A 20,466-nucleotide genomic window follows, 5' to 3' on the forward strand; every position below is an offset into this window, starting at 1 on the left:
CACCCAAAATTGACCAGTATGGTCCGTGGTTGGATATACGGACCGTATCTCTGACCGTTGGTGAAGGTTAGCAGCCAGATAGAGAGAAATCATTGATTGGGTCAACTTCAAATGGTCATCACCCTCAGAACAAAAAGAATTAGATGTAACATTACCTATTATATAATATATAATTGAAGGATCTTTCCAACGCCACCGAGTTTGCTAAAATTCCATCTCTGAGTAAAAAGTTATACTCATTTTAGTGAAGCCCTATCGGGCAGACTGGACAGACCCGAACGACTACTGATAGGTCAAACAATGGACCATCTTTCCCTCTGTGTATGGGCTTCGTCAAAATTAATCCAGGGTCATTTTGGTCCTTTCTCCTATGTGTTAGGCACTTAAACTTCGTCGTTTTATGCCTAAACTATGTCATTTTACTTAGAATAAGTCTAATAACTTAGTCAATGATACCCAAAACCTTTATTTACCAAAAATTTATCAACCCTAGAACAAAAGAGGAGAAAAGAGACGACCCAACCCTTTCAAGAATGTAGCAAGTTTTCTTCTATTCTAGACCCTAAATTGAAAGATTTCTCCGTGAATTTCGTCACCATGTATATCATATTTCACTAGTGGGTTCCTTTGTCCATTAGGTCCCTAGAATTTAGTCAGATTCTTAATTCTCAACATCATATTTAGCCCTAGAATTTCATATTTATGTTTTGATTCAACTATTAGACAATCCAAATCAAATTATCATGTTTTCGTGTAATTATTGCTTAGTTCTTCCTTGAAACTAAGAACTCTAGTTGTGTAGATTCGCTTAGTTCATGAATTACACTTGCTAGGTCGTTTTTTCAGTTATACATGCTCTATTTCATTATCGCTACATTAATGTTGCATTCTCAGTTAGTATGTCAGTATTTTGAGTAATCCAGTATTATAGAAATCTAGTCATAATGTGTTATTTACATAATCAGGAGCGGACTTAATACCGACTTGGACTAGGTTAGTCACCCTTATAGTACCATAACTACATGACATTCGGTTTGTAAGTCCCCTCTATGGGCATCATATTTAGTGATCACGACATTCATGCCCTTATACCCTTGCAAGGCATATTGGGTCCTATCGATGGGGCGTATACATCAAACAACCATGCCATTATACCACTGACAAGGTATATTGGGTCCTCTAGATGGGGTGTATACATCAGATTCCACATTTAGCTCATGTGGTTTTATGTCGGTTATTAGTAGCTCCCACAGTCAAATTCTAGTGTATTAACCAGGTTATTAGTTCAGCCTTCAGTCTCAGCATGTCATGTACTTGTTCATTGCATTCAGTTATCTTAGTACTCAATGTTTCTATGATATTCAGGTTATATCCTTGCTTTATTGTTTGTTCAATTATATGTTTTATTCAGCTTTATTCTATCATGCATGCTCAGTACCTTTCAAGCACAGCATACTCTATGTTACATCTTCTCATGATGTACGTTCAAGCGCCCAACACTCAGAGTACACATAGATCGGTCACTAGTGGTAAGTCCTCATTCTTCTAGGACGATTGACATGTTACTTTTACATCTATAGTTGTTTAGTTTCAGATTTTCTAGAGTTAGCTAGGGACATGTCTCAACATCTCTAGTTAGTTAGAGGCTTATTTCAAACATAGTACTAGATTCAGTTTTAGTTTTGAGTTTGAACTTCCATTTGTTATTAAACTCAATCTTTTATATATTCATATCAACATTGGGTATTCCCCCCTTTCAGTTAGTTATGGTTTTAATCTTTTGCATATTATATTTTATTCAGTAATCTTTTAGTATGTTTATCATATGCCAACTTAGGATTAGCATGGGGCTACTTGTGATCCTAGGTCCCGTATTTACGTCCAATGGATAGACTCGGGGCGTGACATAAAAGGAAAGAATACTCTTCTTTTTTATAAAAGTCAGATTTCAAACATCAGGATACAAAATGTCAAAACGACATTAATGATACTACAACAACCTGCTGCATTAAACAATATTAATACAACCTAATCATAGATATCGATGAACTATTGTCTTAGGTTTTAGGTTTGTGTTCAAAATTTAAATCTATCGAGAGGGAAATTTGATTTTTTAAACTAAATTGTCTTGATGATTAATCCAATATAAACCTCCTTCTAACCGTGGCATTAGCTTTTTTGGATCAATCTATTGGATAGATCAAATAGTGAATCGGTCATCAACATTCTTTATAGTCGTCATCCTAGCTGTTACTAAGGTTATATCTATGGAATATTGAGAGATCATCGAGTCGAAAAAGTCTTTGATGGAAGCAATTACATGACATCATCGAGAGATTTTAATATATAAGGTGAAACTGACCCGACACGTGAGGTGTCTTTTTCATTGAACAATTATTTCATGGTTGAAACTCTAGTTTTGCATAGAGATTGGCTTGCTCATGAAGATTGATGGAACAGAGGGATGGTTCAACATTTGGGCACAACTTTTCCCTTTTGGAGGCGAGGGTCCGAATCAGGGTGAACAAATAAAATTTTGAAACTGAAAATATTTTTAAAAAAACAAATTTAATTTTTTTGGAGGGGGTGGAGGGATGATCGGGGTCAGGGAAGGGCAGAGTGAAAATATAAAATTTTGAAATTGAAAATATTTTTTAGAAATTGATGTTTTTCAAAAAATAAATATGTAATTTGACGTTGGATGAGAGTTTTGGAAAATGTTTTTCTTAACTTTTTAATGGAAGTCTTTTTCCTTAATTTTGAGAAAAATGAGTTGATTTGGAAGACATTTTCCAAAAATTGTCCCAACCAAACATGAGAAAATTGAAAAACATTTTCTACAACGTTTTCCTTCATACCAAACACACCCATAGCTATTTTTCTTTCACAATATTTGTGGTTTCTTCGTCCGTAATATCATAGAAGTCAACATTCCCAAAAGATAATTAAATATCTATTTCAATATGGTTGTCTTAATATATATATATATATATATATATACTCTGTGTGTATATATATATATACACACACACACACACATTATTACAACAACTTCATCCAACTTAGCATGGGGCACATGTGCAACGCACGTACCCAGAACTAGTATAACATAAACAGGAAGCAAACAACAATCAGGTACTTTGAATTGGTTCCTTCTAGAGTGTTCCTTGCTCATAATCTGATTAGCCACAACTACCATTCCAGGATAACACCCAACATTCATCATAAGATCAACATTAACTAATCAAGCCCATTATCACCCTAAATAACAACTAACAACATATTCAACCATTCATACTCTGTGTATAAAGGCCTATATGTGCTAGTTCCCAATAATTTACAAGGTATTATGCAAATAAGATAGGTATAACTACTCCATTGTAACCTAGCTTACATGGACACCTAGTAACTATTGAAGAACTTTGAACATGAACATTTGGCACCGTGGGGACGAATTCCAATGAACGTAAGGCAAAATTTCATGAGTTTTGGCTCTTATTATGTTTAAACCGCTCCCCTCCATTGTTCCCAAGCTTAGAGTGTCTTAGGAGATCTTTTGGAGTAACCAACATCTACTTTACCAATGAAAAGTGCAATGAAAATTAAAAGAAATCATGTTCTCTAGCATTTGATTTTGTCAGCCCCTATATAGAATCTATGATGGTGTTAAAGCAGTGGTGACATAGCGTGAGACTTCATGTAGGGTGAGTGACGTTAGCCCAGTCAAATTCAAATTCTAAAAATTGTCATCATGTTACCTCAATTTTGTTATTAATCTAGTAACCTTTAATTATAAGGTTAACCAATGAACAGATACATAAATAAGATGAAGCAGAAAATACATAAAATACAAGAATTAATCCGAGTCCACAGAAACTGTTGTGTGTCTTTAAGAAATTTAATCCCCTCACTGTACCCAAGGTTATGGATTAATTTCTCCCAAGATAAAACGGATTAAACCTGTTAAAGAAATAACAGTACCTCAAACTTCTTTAACTTCAACGAACTTAAGAATAGCAACAAGTCACAAAGACTCGGTCGATCGACACTTTGATTTTATTTGACAGAAAAATAAATGTAGAGAAGGAAAAATTTTCAGTATTTTAAAAAATCAAAAATTGACTTCCTTTTATAGCCATTTTTCAGCAAGGAACATGTCTGTTCAGTGAAATTTGTTCAGACCCATTTTATCCAGAAAATTGTGTCTTTTGGAAAAAATAACAACTTTTCGGAAAATTTTGTTTGTTAGGAAAATAACGACTTTTTGGAAAGTAACGACTTTTCGGAAAGAGTAACAACTTTTCGGAATGTTACCGTTACCTGCAAATTTATAAGAGATAATTTTAACAGGATTTATTTGATTTAACAAAAACTGATTAAATAAATTTTGTCCAAAAAATTTATCAATCAAATCATTTGCCAAATCCAAAGCCGAAGCTGAGGCCAAGCGAGCGACGACGACGATGGCGCGAGGGGCATCTTTTTCTTAGCTCTTCTAGAAGTAATGGAAGTGTTTCCTTCTATAAGGACAACAATTTCCCTTTCTTTTGCCGATATGGGAGAAATAACTTTTCATTTGCACTTTGCAAATGACTTATCATTTTCCCTCCAAAGTAGTTCCCTCACTTTTCATATTCTCTCTTTTCTTTTCCCATTCACACTTGATAAATCCCAACAATACCCCACATGAATGGATAAGGCTATTGTTAAAACATATGTATGAAAACTTGTGTGTCTTGTAGGTAAAGGTTAATCGTATCTGGATAAGTAGGTTTCCCTTTACACTTTCCATAGTGAACATATATGGGATGTACTCGGTCAATCTATAGATTTGATATCTTTGAATCGTCGATCTTTGGTGTATACCTAGACAACATATGTCACACAATCAACCCTTGAACTGTTCTTAGTTCTCATTGTTTTGTTCGTTTCAGCCATGAACACATCTTGGATAGTAAGTGCTTAAAGAGCTGACCTTACCATTTTCTCCTTGAAGCGGCTTACACTTCACACTTACATAGGTGATTTCTAAATGTGTTATCCCATAGATACACCATTTGATATTCCCTGTATCAAACTTAGAAACCATTAAAAAGTACTTATGTTTTTATCCTGGTTAGTAAACATTGTCTCATCATGAGAATGGACCATAAAATAATAATAATTTTTTTTCTTTTCCTTTGACAATGTTGAACCGTCATCAATGACTTTGTTTATCTCCTTGAACCAAGATCTTGGGATCTCCGGTCTTCTAGGTAGAGTTACCGCCACGATGACTTGTTCTCAGCCATAGTCCCATTCCCGTCGATGATTTCTCAACTCCCTCTCTATTTAGGCCTTTTGTAAGTGGATCAGACACATTATCTTTTGACTTCACATAGTCAATTGTGATAATTCCACTAGAGAGTAGTTGTCTCACAGAGTTATGTCTTCGTCTTATGTGACGAGACTTGTCGTTATACATAATGCTTCCAGCCCTTCCTATTGCAGCTTGACTATCACAATGAATGAATATAGGGGCCATTGGTTTAGGCTAAAATGGAATATCTTCTAAGAAATTACGGAGTCATTCAGCTTCTTCACCTGCCTTGTCTAAAGTAATGAATTCAGATTCCATTGTACAGCGAGCTATACATTTTTGTTTGGATGATTTCCATGATATTGCTCCTCCACCAATAGTAAAAATGTATCCACTTGTGGATTTTGTTTTAGTTGACCCAGTAATCCAATTTGCATCACTATATCCTTCAAGAACGGTTGGATATTTGTTGTAATGTAAAGCATAGTTTTGAGTGTCATCTAAGTATCCCAAAACTCTCTTCATTTCCAACCAATGATTGTGATTAGGATTACTTGTGTATCGACTCAGTTTACTGATAGCGCAAGATATGTCTGGTCGTGTACAATTCATGACATACATTAAGCTTCCCAATACGCTAGCATAGTCCAATTGAGACTGACTTTCACCTTTATTCTTTGCAAGATGAAGATTTACATCAATTGGAGTCTTTGCCCCTTTAAAATTCAAAAATTTGAATTTTTCAAGTATCTTTTGAATATAATGAGTTTGAGACAATGCTAGACCGTTATGAGTTTTAAGAATTTTAATTCCTAATATCACATCAGCAACTCCTAAATCTTTCATATCAAACTTACTAGCAAGCATACGCTTTGTAGCTTTTATATTAGCAATGTCTTTGCTCACTATAAGCATATCATCTACATATAGGCATAAAATAACTTCCTGATTTGGAGTATCTTTAATGTAAACACATTTATCACATTTATTGATCTTAAATCCATTTGACAACATGGTTTATCAAACTTTGCATGTCATTGTTTTGGTGCTTGTTTTAGACCATAAAGTGACTTAATAAGTTTGCACACTTTCTTTTCTTTACCAGGAACTACAAAACCCTCAGGCTGTTCTATGTAAATTTCCTCTTCAAGCTCTCCATTTAAGAAGGTTGTTTTCACATCCATTTGATGAATTTCAAGATCGTATACTGCAGCTAGTGCAATTAACATCCGAATTGATGTAATCCTAGTCACTGGCGAGTATGTGTCAAAATAATCAAGACCTTCTTTTTGTCTAAAACCTTTGACAACAAGTCTTGCTTTATATTTGTCAATAGCTCCATCGTCTTTCATCTTCCTTTTAAAGATCCATTTTGAATCCAAGGGTTTGTTCCCTGGAGGAAGATCAACCAACTCCCAAGTATGATTGCTTAAGATTGATTCAATTTCACTAATAACAGCCTCCTTCCAAGAGGTTGAGTCGCTAGACAACATTGCTTCCTTGAATGTTTGAGGCTCACTTTCAAGAACAAATGTTACAAAATCTGATCCAAATGAAGTAGATGTCTTTTGACATTTACAGCGTCTTCGACTTTCTTCATTTTATTCATTCTCTTTTGGTTCTTCTCTGGGTTGTTTAGATCCCCCACTAGATGACTCAAGTCTAGTTTTATATGGATAGATATGTTCAAAAAATTCAGCACTATCTGATTCCATTACCGTATTATCATGAATATCCGGATGTTCGGACTTATGAACCAAAAATCGACATGCCTTACTATTTGTGGCATATCCAATGAATACACAATCCACAGTCTTAGGTCCTATTTTTACCCTCTTAGGTATAGGAACTTGGGCTTTGGCTAGACACCCCCACACTTTGAAATATTTCAAATTGGGTTTTCTACCTTTCCATTTCTCATATGGAATTACATTTTTCTTTGAGTGAGGCACTCTGTTAAGTATCTGATTTGCTGTAAGGATAGCTTCCCCCCACAAGTTGTGGTAAACCTGAACTTATAAGTAATGCATTCATCATTTCTTTAAAGTTCGATTTTTTTCTTTCTGCAATTCCATTAGACTGAGGAGTGTAGGGAGCAGTAGTTTGATGGATTATTCCATTTTCTAAACATATTTCTGCAAATGGAGATTCATATTCTCCACCTCTATCACTTCTGATCATTTTTGATCTTTTTATCTAACTGATTTCAACTTCAGTTTTATATTGTCTAAATGCATCTATTGCTTCATCCTTACTATTTAGCAAATAGACATAACAATATCTAGTGCAATCTCAATAAAAATTATGAAATACTTTTTCCCACCACGTGATGGTGTTGACTTCATGTCACAAATATCAGTGTGAATCAATTCTAAAAGATTTGAATTCCTTTTAATAGATTTATAAGAATGCTTAGCATACTTAGATTCAACACAAATTTGACATTTTGATTTATTGCACTCAAATTTTGGCAAATTATTTAAGTTAATCAGTTTTCGCAAGGTTTTGTTATCAACGTGTCCCAAACGTTCATGCCATAAACATTTAGACTCAAGCATGTAAGAAGAAGCAAAATCTTTATTCATATCAACTGCAATTAAATTGAGTTTGAAAAGGTCATCACTAAGGTAGCCTTTTACTACATACATATCATTTTTGCTTACTACTACTTTATCATAAACAAATATACATTTAAATCCATTCTTGGTCAGAACTGGAATTGAAATTAAATTCTTTCTCAATTCTGGAACATATGAGACCCTATTCAAAGTCATCACCTTGCCTGATGTCATCTTTAATAGGACTTTGTCAGTTCCTTCCACCTTTGCAACAGCGGAGTTTGCCATAAACAATTTTTCATCTGTAAGTGCTGGAGTATATGATGAAAATAATTCTTTGTTGGCACAAACATGGCATGAGGCACCAGAATCTATCCACCATTCTCTTGGATTTCCAACCAAGTTACATTCGGAAAGCATTGCACAGAGATTGTCCATTTCTCCTTTGGATTCAGCCAAGTTTGCTTGATCCTTCTTTTTCTTGTCCTTCTTAGGACCTCGGCATTCATTAGCCCTATGACCATGTTTACCACAATTAAAGTAGTTTTCATTGAATTTCTTCTTAGGAGAATTGCTTTTTGGACCAGATGCTTTCTTTCTTTTCTTTAATTTTGTGGGTTCTTCTTCAACAAAATTTACTCCAGATATTGCTGAATTACCACGTGACCTTTTTTCTGCAGCTTTATTATCCTCTTCGATTCTCAACCTTACTATGAGATCTTCAACAGTCATATCCTTGCATTTGTGTTTCAAGTAGTTTTTAAAGTCCTTCCACAATGGAGGTAACTTTTCAATAATTGCAGTCACTTGAAAAGCCTCATTCACAATCAATCCTACATTAAAGGTTATGTGAGTATTAAGGGAAAACTTAATATTTCTAACATAGGCATTAAATAACTTATACCTTCAGCAAGGAGATCATGGATAATGACCTGCAATTATTGAATTTGGGTGACAACAGTCTTACTGTCTATCATCTTATAGTCCAGAAATTTTGCCACAATGAATTTCTTCATTCCGGCATCTTCTGTTTTGTACTTCTTTTCTAAAGCATCCCAGAGTTCTTTTGAGGTTTTGGCATTGCTGTACACATTGTACAGATCATCTTGCAGACCACTCAAAATATAATTTTTACACAAAAAATCTGAGTGTGTCCATGCTTCTGTTACCAAGAATCATTCATCAGCCGGAGTTTCATCTGACATAACAGGAACATTCTCATTAATGAACTTCTGCAGACTCAACGTAGTGAAATAGAAGAACATCTTTTGCTGCCATCTCTTAAAGTCGACTCCAGAAAACTTTGCAGGTTTCTCAGCCGGTGCTAAGGCAGCATTTGAACGATTATGTGCAACCGTTGTTGTTGCGGCACTTACTGTTCCAGCATTTGTTTGACTTGAATTAGTCTCTTTTTTTTTGTCACAAATGGCAGATAAATTAAGTATTTGAAATACTAACAGTAAAGAACAAATCTTTACACAAACTGTTTCTGATTTAACGATAAAGTTTTTATTTTTTTAGTCGTTAATCGAATGAATTTTAAAAATTCAAGCAGAGTAGAAAACCATAAAGGTTTTAATCTCCAGAAACCTCAAATACAGAAACTATTAAATTTCTTAAGATTATTATTAATCTAGTAACCTTTATTTATAAGGTTAACCAATGAACAGATACAAAAATAAGATGAAGCAGAAAATACAAGAATTAATCCGAGTCCACAGAAACTACTGTGTATCCTTAAGAAATTTAATCCCCTCACTGTACCCAAGGTTATGGATTAATTTCTCCCAAGATAAAATGGATTAAACCTGTTAAAGAAATAGTGGTACCTCAAACTTCTTTAACTTCAACGAACTTAAGAACAGCAACAAGTCAAACAGACTCAGTCGATCGACACTTTGATTTTATTTGAGAGAAAAATAAATGTAGAGAAGGAATTTTTTTCAGTATTTTAAAAAATCAAAAATTGACTTCTTTTTATAGCCACTTTTCATCAAGGAACATGTCTGTTCAGTGAAATCTGTTCAGACCCATTTTATCCAGAAAGTTGTGTCTTTTGGAAAAAATAAAAATTTTCGCAAAATTGTATATGTTAGGAAAATAACGACTTTTTGAAAAGTAATGACTTTTCGAAAAGAGTAACAACTTTTCGGAATGTTACCGTTACCTGCAAATTTATAAGAGATAATTTTAACATGATTTATTTGATTTAACAAAAACTAATTAAATAAATTTTGTCCAAAAAATTTTTCAATCAAATCATTTGCCGAAGCCGAGGCCGAGCGAACGACGATGACGGCGCGAGGGGGCATCTTCTTCTTAGCTCGTTAAGAAGTAATGGAAGTGTTTCCTTCTATAAGGACAACAATTTCCCTTTCTTTTGCCGATATGGGAGAAATGACTTTTCATTTTCCCTCCAAAGTAGTTCCCTCACTTTTCATATTCTCTCTTTTCTTTTACCATTCACAATTGCTAAATCTCAACATTTAAATTGGAAATGTATTTCAAAATGTTTTGAGATGCCGAACGAGGTGACTTTTGAATAACGATGGGATGGGTCGTTACAAGAACTCGGGGCTTAATGTTATTGGTTTTTGTATAGAAATAGGGAAGACACAAGTTTAATAGCTTAAGCACGAGTAATTAAAGCAGGCTCGGAGTTTTGCTTCAATAATAAGAAGACCCAAGTGGTGGTAGAAATTCATTCATTAATTATGAAAAAGGTGCTAGATGGAGTTTGGGAGTTACTTAGAGTATTTCCCTGGAGATCTAGTATATAAAAAGTTCAACGGAGAAGGAATGTATCTATGTGGAGCATGTTCATAAAAAGGACAATAATTGAGCATATTATTTAACTAACTTAGTGGTGTATTTTTTTTGTTTTAATCTTTCATAGTCTATAAGAATTGCCAATAAAAGGGAAGAATACTCGTACTCTTTAATAAAAGTCAGATTTCAAACATCAGGATACAAAAATGTCAAAATGGCATTAAAGATGCTACAACAACCAACTACATTAACAATATTAATACAATCTAATCATAGAAATCGATGAACAATTGTTTTAGGTTTCAGGTTTGTGTTCAAAATTTAAATCTATCAAGAGGGAAATTTGATGGTTTTTACATGAAATTTCTTGATGATTAATTTGATATGAACTTCCTTTGTAATAGTGATGTTAGCTTTTTGGATCAATTTATTGAATAGAGCAAAAAGTGAATCGACCATCAACATTGTTTATAGTCGTTATCCTGGCTGTTATGAAGGTCATATTTATGGAAGATTGAGAGATCATTGTGTCGAAGAAGTCTTTGATGGAAGCAATTAGACAACATCACCGAGAGCTTTTGATGTATAAAGTGAAACTGGCCCTAAACATGAGGGATCTTGGTCATTGAACGACTGTTTCATGATTGAAACTCTAGTTTTGCGTAGAGATTGACTTGCTCATGATGATTTGATGGAGCTGAGGGATGGTTCAACATTTGGGCATAACTTTTCCCTTTTGGTGTTCTTTGTCATTTTGTTTCCTTTTTATTTGTTTCATTTCCTAATCTGGGTGGATATGAGCTTATTCAAATTGGGCTTTGTGGACTATTTTGTTAATTTGGAATAAAAGGAGGCCTTTGAAAAAAAAAAAAGAATAAAGCACAAGAAGAAGAAAAGGTCAACCAAAAAAAAAATTTACTTTTGGCAAAAGAGACAAATTAAAAAAAAATATAACATTTATTTAATTAATACAAATTATCATTTATTAAATACTTAGTTGTATTAATCTAAATAATTTTAAAAAGAACTCAAATTTTCAAATGAAAATATCGTGAGAAATTGTATGGAAGAAATTAGAGTAGACATCATCAATCATGACTAAACGAGGGGGATCTAATGTACTTATCCATTTAAAAAAATTAATGTGTCCCACCAATTCAATGGCATTTTTTTAATACAGGGTAGAATATGAGCTGTAATTTAGTGGGAAAGGGTAGACATTTTCTTTAAATTATTTATAAAATCTAAATAATAAAATAGAAAAGATAATATTTCTTAGCAATCTGGTCTTGTAAAATGTTTCTCAGACTATATATTCTTACAAAATCCATTCCAAAAACTAACATGCTTAAATCAATAATATAATACAAATATTAAATGTAAGTGTCAACAATTCTCCAAATTTTATTATTTCAATACAAATTTATATGTTATTTGATATCAAAAAAGCTTAAACATATATGTCACTTGAAAGAAAATATTTCGTATCCTTTTTTATTTGATGTCACCGTTCCCATTGGGGGTTGGGACTGCAAGGGAAAAGTGTAACTATCTGAATTCATATTGCGTAAATAAGACCACTTAATGAATTTTCTATTAGAAAAATAGAGATGATAATTTGTTATAACAAAATTGGACATATATATATATATATATATATATATATATATATATATATATATATATATATATAATGAGGCAAGTATGCAAATGACCTCTAGACCAAAACATATCTTTTTCAATTATTGTTTTTAAATATGAAATATATAAATTAAGAATGTACATTATACACAATTTACACATTTATCATACTTGAATTCGCCAATAAATTTCGTAGACGTTTGTCCATGCGATATCATATCATAATATGAAATTATAAGATAGAATTAGAGTTTGGACGTGTAATTTCCTATTTATTATGTATTACAACATTCTCTGGTTTTCTTAATTTCATGCTTTTTTCCATTATTTCATTCTTTATTTTCTTTATCACAATAAATAAACCCTTAATTATGATTAAAAATAATTACGAACTACAAAGGCTTAGTTCGGTTCTAAAAAGATGAGATTTTTTGCTTTAAATATTCAATATATATATTTTTTTAATTATCACAAACTTGGTTATTATCTCTCTTATTTACACTATACCAAAGTTGCCACATAGTTTTGTTTTCAAACATTGATTATGATCACTTTATCTTAGTTTATTATATATACATGTTTTGTTCCCAATTTTAATTTCTAATATTGAATCATATTCAACGATTCTTAGTCTTAGATCAATAAATTTCAAGACTACATTATTTTTAATATGATTAGCATTGATTTGAGATAGAATAAACAACACACTGAATCTATCTTTTTTCTTAGTTTCATATTTAAACTATTAAGAGTGTCAATCTCACATTTAAACTAATGAGAGTGTTAGTTTCATACCTAAACTATCATTTATTTTTTGAAAAACACACGTCTCTTTTTTACTACACTCTTATCATGGTGTGTGTACTATTTCTTTTTTTTTAAAAAAAAATTATCACGTCATATTGCACATGGACCAAATATTTCACCTGAACAAAAATTAAATAAACTAGTAATATTAGTTAAAGTTAAAAACTAATCCTCCTCATTTTTCAATTTTTTTTAATTAAAACATCACACCCCACACAATCCTCCTCGGTTTTCAATTTTTTCTCGTTTTGTATATATACTAAAAAAATTTACTTGCTCAAGACTTTCTTAAAATAAAATTTTTATTTTGTTATATTTGATATGCAGATAGAAAAGAATTCTTAAGAATATGTGTAAACATCTAAGATAAAATGAGAAAAATGTAAAAAATAAATAAATTGAAAGCAGAGGACTAAACAAAGGTGAAGGAGGGCGCCTAGGTATGTTATAGAAAGGGAAGGCGGAAGCATCGAATGGCGAAGAGAGGCGGCTCGGCAGGAAAGGAATGAGAAATTGTCAAGAATGACTTCTTTGTTGGCGAAAAGCCTAAGCCTAGAAGAGAAATAGGCAGGACTTTCAGTTACAATGTTAGAAAGCAAGCTCAGTAGGCCCTGCCTTAACCTGTCCTCAGACAGCCAGCGCTCACTAGACTGCTGGCATTGCTAAATGCTTCGCCACGAAGCAAGGGATAGATTTTTATTTTTTTAACAATATCAAAATATAATATTTCATAGAATGAATTTTAAAAAATAAAAGAACGGGGTTTTGTGGGGGGGGGGGGGGATTACTAAGTGGGGTGAGAAAAACAATTTTTAAATTTTATTTTTTAAAAAATAATTATTTTAAAAAAAAATTAGATAATAATACTTCACTCTTTAGTTTTTAACTAATATAAATAATTTATTTATTTTTTATCGTGGTAGAATGTTTTCTCACATACTCAATAATTTAAACATAAAATTTAAATAAAATTAAATTGTTTAGACGTGTTTTTGATAATTAACAAAAATTATACTTGATTCCCTAATAAAAGTTGTTCTAATAAGGGAAAATTACATGGGATGGCAAACATTCATAACTAATTATATTATAGGGGTATAGTTTAATTTATTTACCTTATATAATTATAGTTTATTTTTGTTTGCTATATTTAATGGGTCTACAACCTATTATATAACCAATGGTATAAAAACATTATTTTTTAATTTTGTATATAATTATACACAAAACAATTTTCTCTCTCCTTTTCACATTCCAAATTTTTCTCCTACATTTAATACTCCAGCTATCCAGTTTGAAATTCAAATTGTTGTCCAAAATTAGATTATTCCCTCCCGAAGTTGAAGTCAATTTCGTAAGTACTCCTTAATTTTAGTTGTTTGCTCTTCTTTTTTTTTTTACTTATTCAAAATTTGTATATGTATTCTGTTTATTTTTTTTCCATATATTTTGATGAAATAATCGATTTTTTGTTCCTGATAGATCTAAAATTGGTCACACAATGAATGAATCATCTTCATCTTTGAGGATTACCAGAGGTATTCCTTTGCATGTCAATGTTGTTGACATTTTACCATCGTTTTCAATGGGGTTAACTCAAGATTTTGGGTTTGATGTAGGGTCATTGGGAAAATCAAATCAAGTTATACAAGAACAAACAATGGAAGAACTTAGATCAAAGGAAAAAAACGACCCTACGGCAGTTCAACAAGCTATTAACAATGTCAAAGCTAGAGGCATTAAAATAGTACAAGGAAGAAGAAAGAGGAAAGTTGTAAACATTGAATCAGAGGAAAATGCTTCTGAAGTTGTCGGATCTGAAGAACATAATATTCATGAGGTACTGTATTAAAACACAAAGTTAGATACAATTTTTTGGTTAATTAGATGTCAATATACAAAAAATATTACTTAAGTATTGTATGTAGTATAATTGCATGTTTAGTAATTGTATATAATATATTGCATATTTATGTTATTTTTGTTTTTTGTATATATATACAAAAAAGTAATTGGACTTAGTTATACAGATGAATTTTTTTTTATATATGATTAGAGTTTGTATATTCTATTAGTTATATACAAATTATTGAAGTTAGTATATATTAAGTTTATATACATATACAAAAATTGATATGTACATGTCTGTTTTAATAGCTGGTAGTAGGGAATTGTATATGAAAGGCTCATTATTTTTTTTATATACATATGTACACAAAGTAATTGGATTTAGTTATATAGATGGGAAAATATCATATGCGATTATAATTTGTATATTGTAGTAGTTATATACAAATTATTGAAGTTAGTATATATTAACTTTATATATTATTGGAGTATATAAAAAGTCATTTAGAAACTTGTATATAATGTCACGTTTAACTAATATATTCATGTACATATATAAATATACAAAAAAGGTAAGTTCATATATATATACAGATTTTTTTTGTTGAATTTGAACGTTTAGCTTAAAAAAAGGGACGTTTCCCTAAAATTGTGGCATTATCTAAATTTATTGTTAGCATATTTAAAGGTTCAGTTAAAAACCATTTTTTAAAATATAATTGTATAAATAAAAAAAAACATTATATACAAAACTAAAAATACCTAAAATAACTAAACTATATCCATATAAAGTAATTAGGTAAACTATACCCAAAAAATGTTATTTAATCTAATAAGTTTGTCATATATGAAATTTCCCCTAATAATAATACTAGTGGGCTCTTGCTTAAGCCCAGCCCAACATCATCTTCTCCATCCATCTGCTTTCATTTGCCATTTTCTCTTTTGCTTTATCCCTTCTTCAAGGAGTGACTGTTGCTTTCCTTTAGGTATCTTCTCTGTGTTTTAGTTGTTATGTTTCCCCAATCTAATTTTTTGTAATGTTTGTGTTTCATTTTTGCACAATCTTTTTGTAGAATGTGACTAATTATTTTTTAAAAAATTTTTGTAATCTGGGCTAAATATAGATATGCATTTTGTTTTTGCTATATGTACTTTATACAAATACCAACCAACAAGGAAAGAAATGAAGAATATTGTTAGTAACACTTGAGAAATGTGACATATTTTAGATGTTTAAACTTTTGAATTTGTTAATATGGAGGAGCAAGTCTATGCAGCCCCATTATAAACAAGTGCAGAATTAGAGACCTGGGCTAGTTAATTTTTACATTTTCTCTTATGTAATTATTCTTTGTATTCATAAAAATATATAAGAGCTTATGTAAAAATCGTTGGTGACGTTGGATTTAATCTATGAAAAGGTGTGTCATTTATTCGTTAATTGCATTGCAGGAATCGATACTATTGATAGATACTACTGATAGAAGCATCTTACCAATGTGATGTGAGACTTTAGGATGGATAGTGTAGAGTCTAGTTGCAGCTTTACAAATTATTAATTGCTTTTAGTAAAGATAGAGAAACAATTTGATTGACAAAGTAGCTGAATGCGAAGAAATAACTTGCAGTTCAAGTCAAAGAACAGAAGTAACATTAATGAGATAAATATGTGGAAGAGTAATGTTAGAAAGAAGTGCTTATTTGGTGTTATATGATTTTTTGTTCTTGAATCTAGAATCAAAAGATCATTACTAAACATCAATGTGAATGAGCTAGAGGGGCTACTAGAAGGATTCTACACTGCATCAGATAAATGTGCTTGTTGGTATCAATTATTTTAATTGTGTTTTGTTTGCCAATTCCATTGAAGAGAATCGCGACACTGCAGTCATGGATTATATTTGTTTCTTGAATCATGCCTCAAATTTGGGATTTTTTATTTTGTCAAATATCTTTGCCTTTTATACAATCCAAGTGACTAAGAACTGCCACAAGTCTGTATTTAACTTTGGATTCTGCATCTTCTGATTTTTTGAATGAAAATATGTGGTTTACCAGGAAAATTCGGGATCTTTTCATAATGCATTATTATCACTTTTTACGTCTATTTGTTCTCTTTCGAATGTTATCATCTTAAAATGTTGCATCTTTCTAAAGCTGAGGCACTTGCACACATCAAGCATTGTGATCAGAATAACTATTTTTCATCATTCTCCTTGATCTATTTGATCGCTTGCTGGATTCACAAGAATCTGAGGGGATTGTAGTTTCAAGGTGTCATATTGCAGTTGTTTGTTCCTTGTTCGACATTATGTGGTATATCTTCTCTCTCAATAGTTGCCTACATGTATATAGAAGATAGAAAGGCGAGATGTCCATGATGTATGTGTAGGATGAACCAAATCCTCATTGGATTTTATTTGTCCAGGATACACATATTGTCACTCCAAAAATCATTCCCTAATAAACTGGACAATCAGTGGAATTCTACCAACAAAGAAAAAAGTTATAATTTGAATAAGAAATTTGAAATTGACTTGAAGTTTCAACTTTTATTTCAATTGAGTTTTGCTTTTTGTATTTTGTTCTGGTAGTAGACCATTATACAGGTGATATGAAATTAATACAAATCCCTCTTATCATTTTACAATGCTGCATCATCTTTCTAAAGCTAAGTCACTTATACACATCAAGCAATTATGGTTTAACTAACTAGTTTTCGTCATACTCCCTAGTCCTTGAACTGTTTGATTGCTAGCTGGATGCACGAAAATCTGAGGAGATACTAGTTCCATGGGTCATATTTCAGCTGTTAAAGATCGATAAATAGTTCTGTGACCAGAAGTTCAACTTCTATTTCAACTGAGTTTTTCTTCTTGGTATTGTGTTCTGGCAGTATGCACCATTATACTATTGATATGAAATTAGTAAATTACTGTGAATCCCTCTGATTTTCTTGAACAAAACTGTGTGCAGCAGGCCCATTCATACTCTGGGATGCTCTAACTAGTGTTACGGGTGTGGTGTCATCTGAGATTGATGATGGAGAGATTTCCACGGTTGGCACAACGCGTTCTTTCCGTTCCATTCACTCCAAAATACTTGAAATCTTGTAAGAAAACGAATCCTCTGACCTCCCACTTAATGCAACTCCGTGGCTCCCAGAGACCAATATTCATACAATGGAATCTGCAGGGAAGACCTTCTGTATGCACTGACTTAATATCCAAGAAAAATTACAGTTCTGCCACTGCTCGGGCAGGTTGGTTTCTGGGTTTAGGAGAGAAAAAAAAGCAAGCCATGCCTGACATTGTGAAAGCCGGTGACCCTGTTCTTCATGAACCGTCTCAGGACATTCCTCTTGAGGAGATTGGGTCAGAACGAATCCAAAAGATTATAGAGGAGATGGTGAAGGTTATGAGAAATGCACCCGGAGTTGGTCTTGCCGCTCCTCAAATTGGTATTCCTTTGAAGGTTTGTTAAAGAAAACATTTAGTTTGTCCAACTTTTTTTTTTTGCCTCACTAAGTTTGTTTGTATGGCAAGTGACAGATAATTGTGCTGGAAGACACAAATGAGTACATAAGCTATGCTCCTAAAGATGAAACCAAAGCACAGGACAGACGTCCATTTGGTCTCCTGGTGTGTGTGAAGTTTTTTATGTGTCATCTTGATAAATATGAGGTCCAAATTTTGTGGCAATACATTCAGTTTTCTTCTATTCTTTCAGGTTATTATAAATCCAAAGCTTAAAAAGAAGGGCAATAAAACTGCATTGTTTTTCGAGGGCTGCTTGAGGTAACACAGAAACAACTAAGCCTAACTTGAAATTTTTTACATATTGAACTATCAAAATGCAGTAGTATATTTTTTTACGAGCACATCGGGGCTCATAATAGAAACATGCTTTTTGTTAGAAGATCCTAGGCCTCAGCACTTCGGGAAAAAGGCAACTATTTGCTCCATTAGTATCATTTTATACAAAGAAATATTTAGAAAGTGAATAGCATTGATAGCCTGTATGAGGAAGATCGTTTTTTTTTTTTTTATCTTTTGTAAAGTAGCAAAATGTATCATCGCCTCAAAACTGTGTCAAAAGGTTTATGAATTCTTTTATTAAAAATAAGGTACAAGAGGCCATATGTTTTCAACAATTATCAGGATGAGCTCTTGTTTTCGATGGTCGCAGCCATTAAGTTTACCTTAACTTGTTCTGATAATCATTTCAGATATGCACAATGGCCTATCTTTTGTAAAGATGAGCTATGTTATTGTGCAATTGAAGGTGCATTGAGTTGGTGAAGATGTCACTCTGCCTATTGAGGAGATAGTCTAAGAAGAAGGATCTTTATTGATTTGTAGTTTTGTACATTGTTTTGACTTTCATTTTTGCTTGCTTGCGTTTGTCTGAATAGTGAACTGGAAATAGCTGTTTATCTTGTTTAATAGAAAATTACCTAGCAAATTAATAGCCTGTTTATCAAGCTTCCAAAATCTCTGCTTGTTTTGAAAAATAATTGTTATCAGAACTCTGAAGTGTTTTTCAGAAACGTAATTTTTCTAGTGGCAGTTTGTGTTTGGCTAATCGATTTCAAAAATCGGCTTTGCCGATATTAGAGTAGTACTTTGTGCTTGCCAATGTTCCAAATATGTAAATCCGGAAACTAGGCATGTTTGGCTTCCCAGAAGCTTGACCAAATAGGTTATAAGAACAGTTTTACTGGCGCTGTTATGTGGAAGTGCAATTTTTCACAAGAATCTGAATTTCTCTTTGACAGGCTATTCCTAGCCTTTAGAGTGATACATTATGTGATTAAAACTGCTTAGATGTCCTATCAGGTTAATAACCACAGATATAAATGAATTCTTTGCTTAATCTTCTGTTTGCAGTGTTGATGGGTTCAGAGCAGTTGTGGAAAGACACCTAGAGGTAGAGGTTACTGGTTTGGATCGAAATGGCAAAGCAATCAAAGTAGATGCTTCAGGATGGCAGGCTCGCATCTTGCAGCACGAATATGACCACCTAGACGGAACTCTTTATGTTGACAAGATGGCTCCTAGAACCTTCAGGACTGTAGAGAACTTGGACTTGCCTCTTGCAGCTGGCTGTCCTAAATTGGGAGTGTGCTAGGTCCACTACCTCGAGCGACTCATTGTGAACTGAATTATCAATATCTTGCTTGGAAATGGAATCATTTGTCCCTTGCTCAGATAACTGTGATGTTAGAAAACAATAAAGGAGCTACTGACGCTGACTCTTGTGGGATATTGAAGTACTTGGATTCAGAAATGAGGTAGCAAATAGGTGTGTACATTAAGCTGTTTACACAGATCATTTTTTTGAATGGTATACTGTTTCTCTTTCTGTTATGGTATACTACAAAGTTGATACTGTTATTGCACAGCAGAAAATGAGAGGTATCGGGATTATAGAGGGATATGCAATTAAATGTCCTCTTATTCTGTGATCTTCTGGATAATAATATACATAAAAGTAGCTATTTCATACAATATGGTCTTACAATAACAATGACAACAACAT

At 32.6% G+C, this 20,466-nt stretch overlaps 1 protein-coding gene across 4 annotated transcripts; it reads left to right on the plus strand.

Annotated features, from left to right (window-relative positions):
• Positions 1 to 15,831: 15,831 nt before the first annotated feature.
• Positions 15,832 to 20,326, plus strand: PDF1A (polypeptide deformylase). 4 transcript variants are annotated; one of them, NM_001316977.1, is made up of 5 exons: positions 15,832 to 15,911; positions 17,902 to 18,399; positions 18,477 to 18,566; positions 18,655 to 18,722; positions 19,815 to 20,326. In NM_001316977.1, exons 2-5 carry the CDS (start codon positions 17,965 to 17,967, stop codon positions 20,053 to 20,055), a joined length of 834 nt encoding a protein of 277 aa, NP_001303906.1. In that variant the 5' UTR covers positions 15,832 to 15,911; positions 17,902 to 17,964; the 3' UTR covers positions 20,056 to 20,326. The 4 variants fall into 4 exon arrangements, with proteins under 4 accessions (NP_001303906.1, NP_001234703.1, XP_025887604.1 ...); NM_001247774.2 differs by having other exon boundaries at positions 17,905 to 18,399; XM_026031819.2 differs by having other exon boundaries at positions 15,886 to 17,804; positions 19,815 to 20,321.
• The last annotated feature ends 140 nt before the right edge of the window (positions 20,327 to 20,466 follow it).

This window comes from Solanum lycopersicum, chromosome 7 (genome assembly GCF_036512215.1).
Source record: "Solanum lycopersicum chromosome 7, SLM_r2.1".
Classification (NCBI taxonomy): domain Eukaryota; kingdom Viridiplantae; phylum Streptophyta; class Magnoliopsida; order Solanales; family Solanaceae; genus Solanum; species Solanum lycopersicum.

Excerpts from the sequence above, each read along its gene's own strand:
- PDF1A (NM_001316977.1), top strand. The coding sequence starts at position 17,965 with ATGATGGAGAGATTTCCACGGTTGGCACAACGCGTTCTTTCCGTTCCA. Across the intron at positions 18,400-18,476 it reads AAATTGGTATTCCTTTGAAG|ATAATTGTGCTGGAAGACAC; the intron begins GTTTGTTAAAGA and ends GGCAAGTGACAG. Across the intron at positions 18,567-18,654 it reads GACGTCCATTTGGTCTCCTG|GTTATTATAAATCCAAAGCT; the intron begins GTGTGTGTGAAG and ends CTATTCTTTCAG.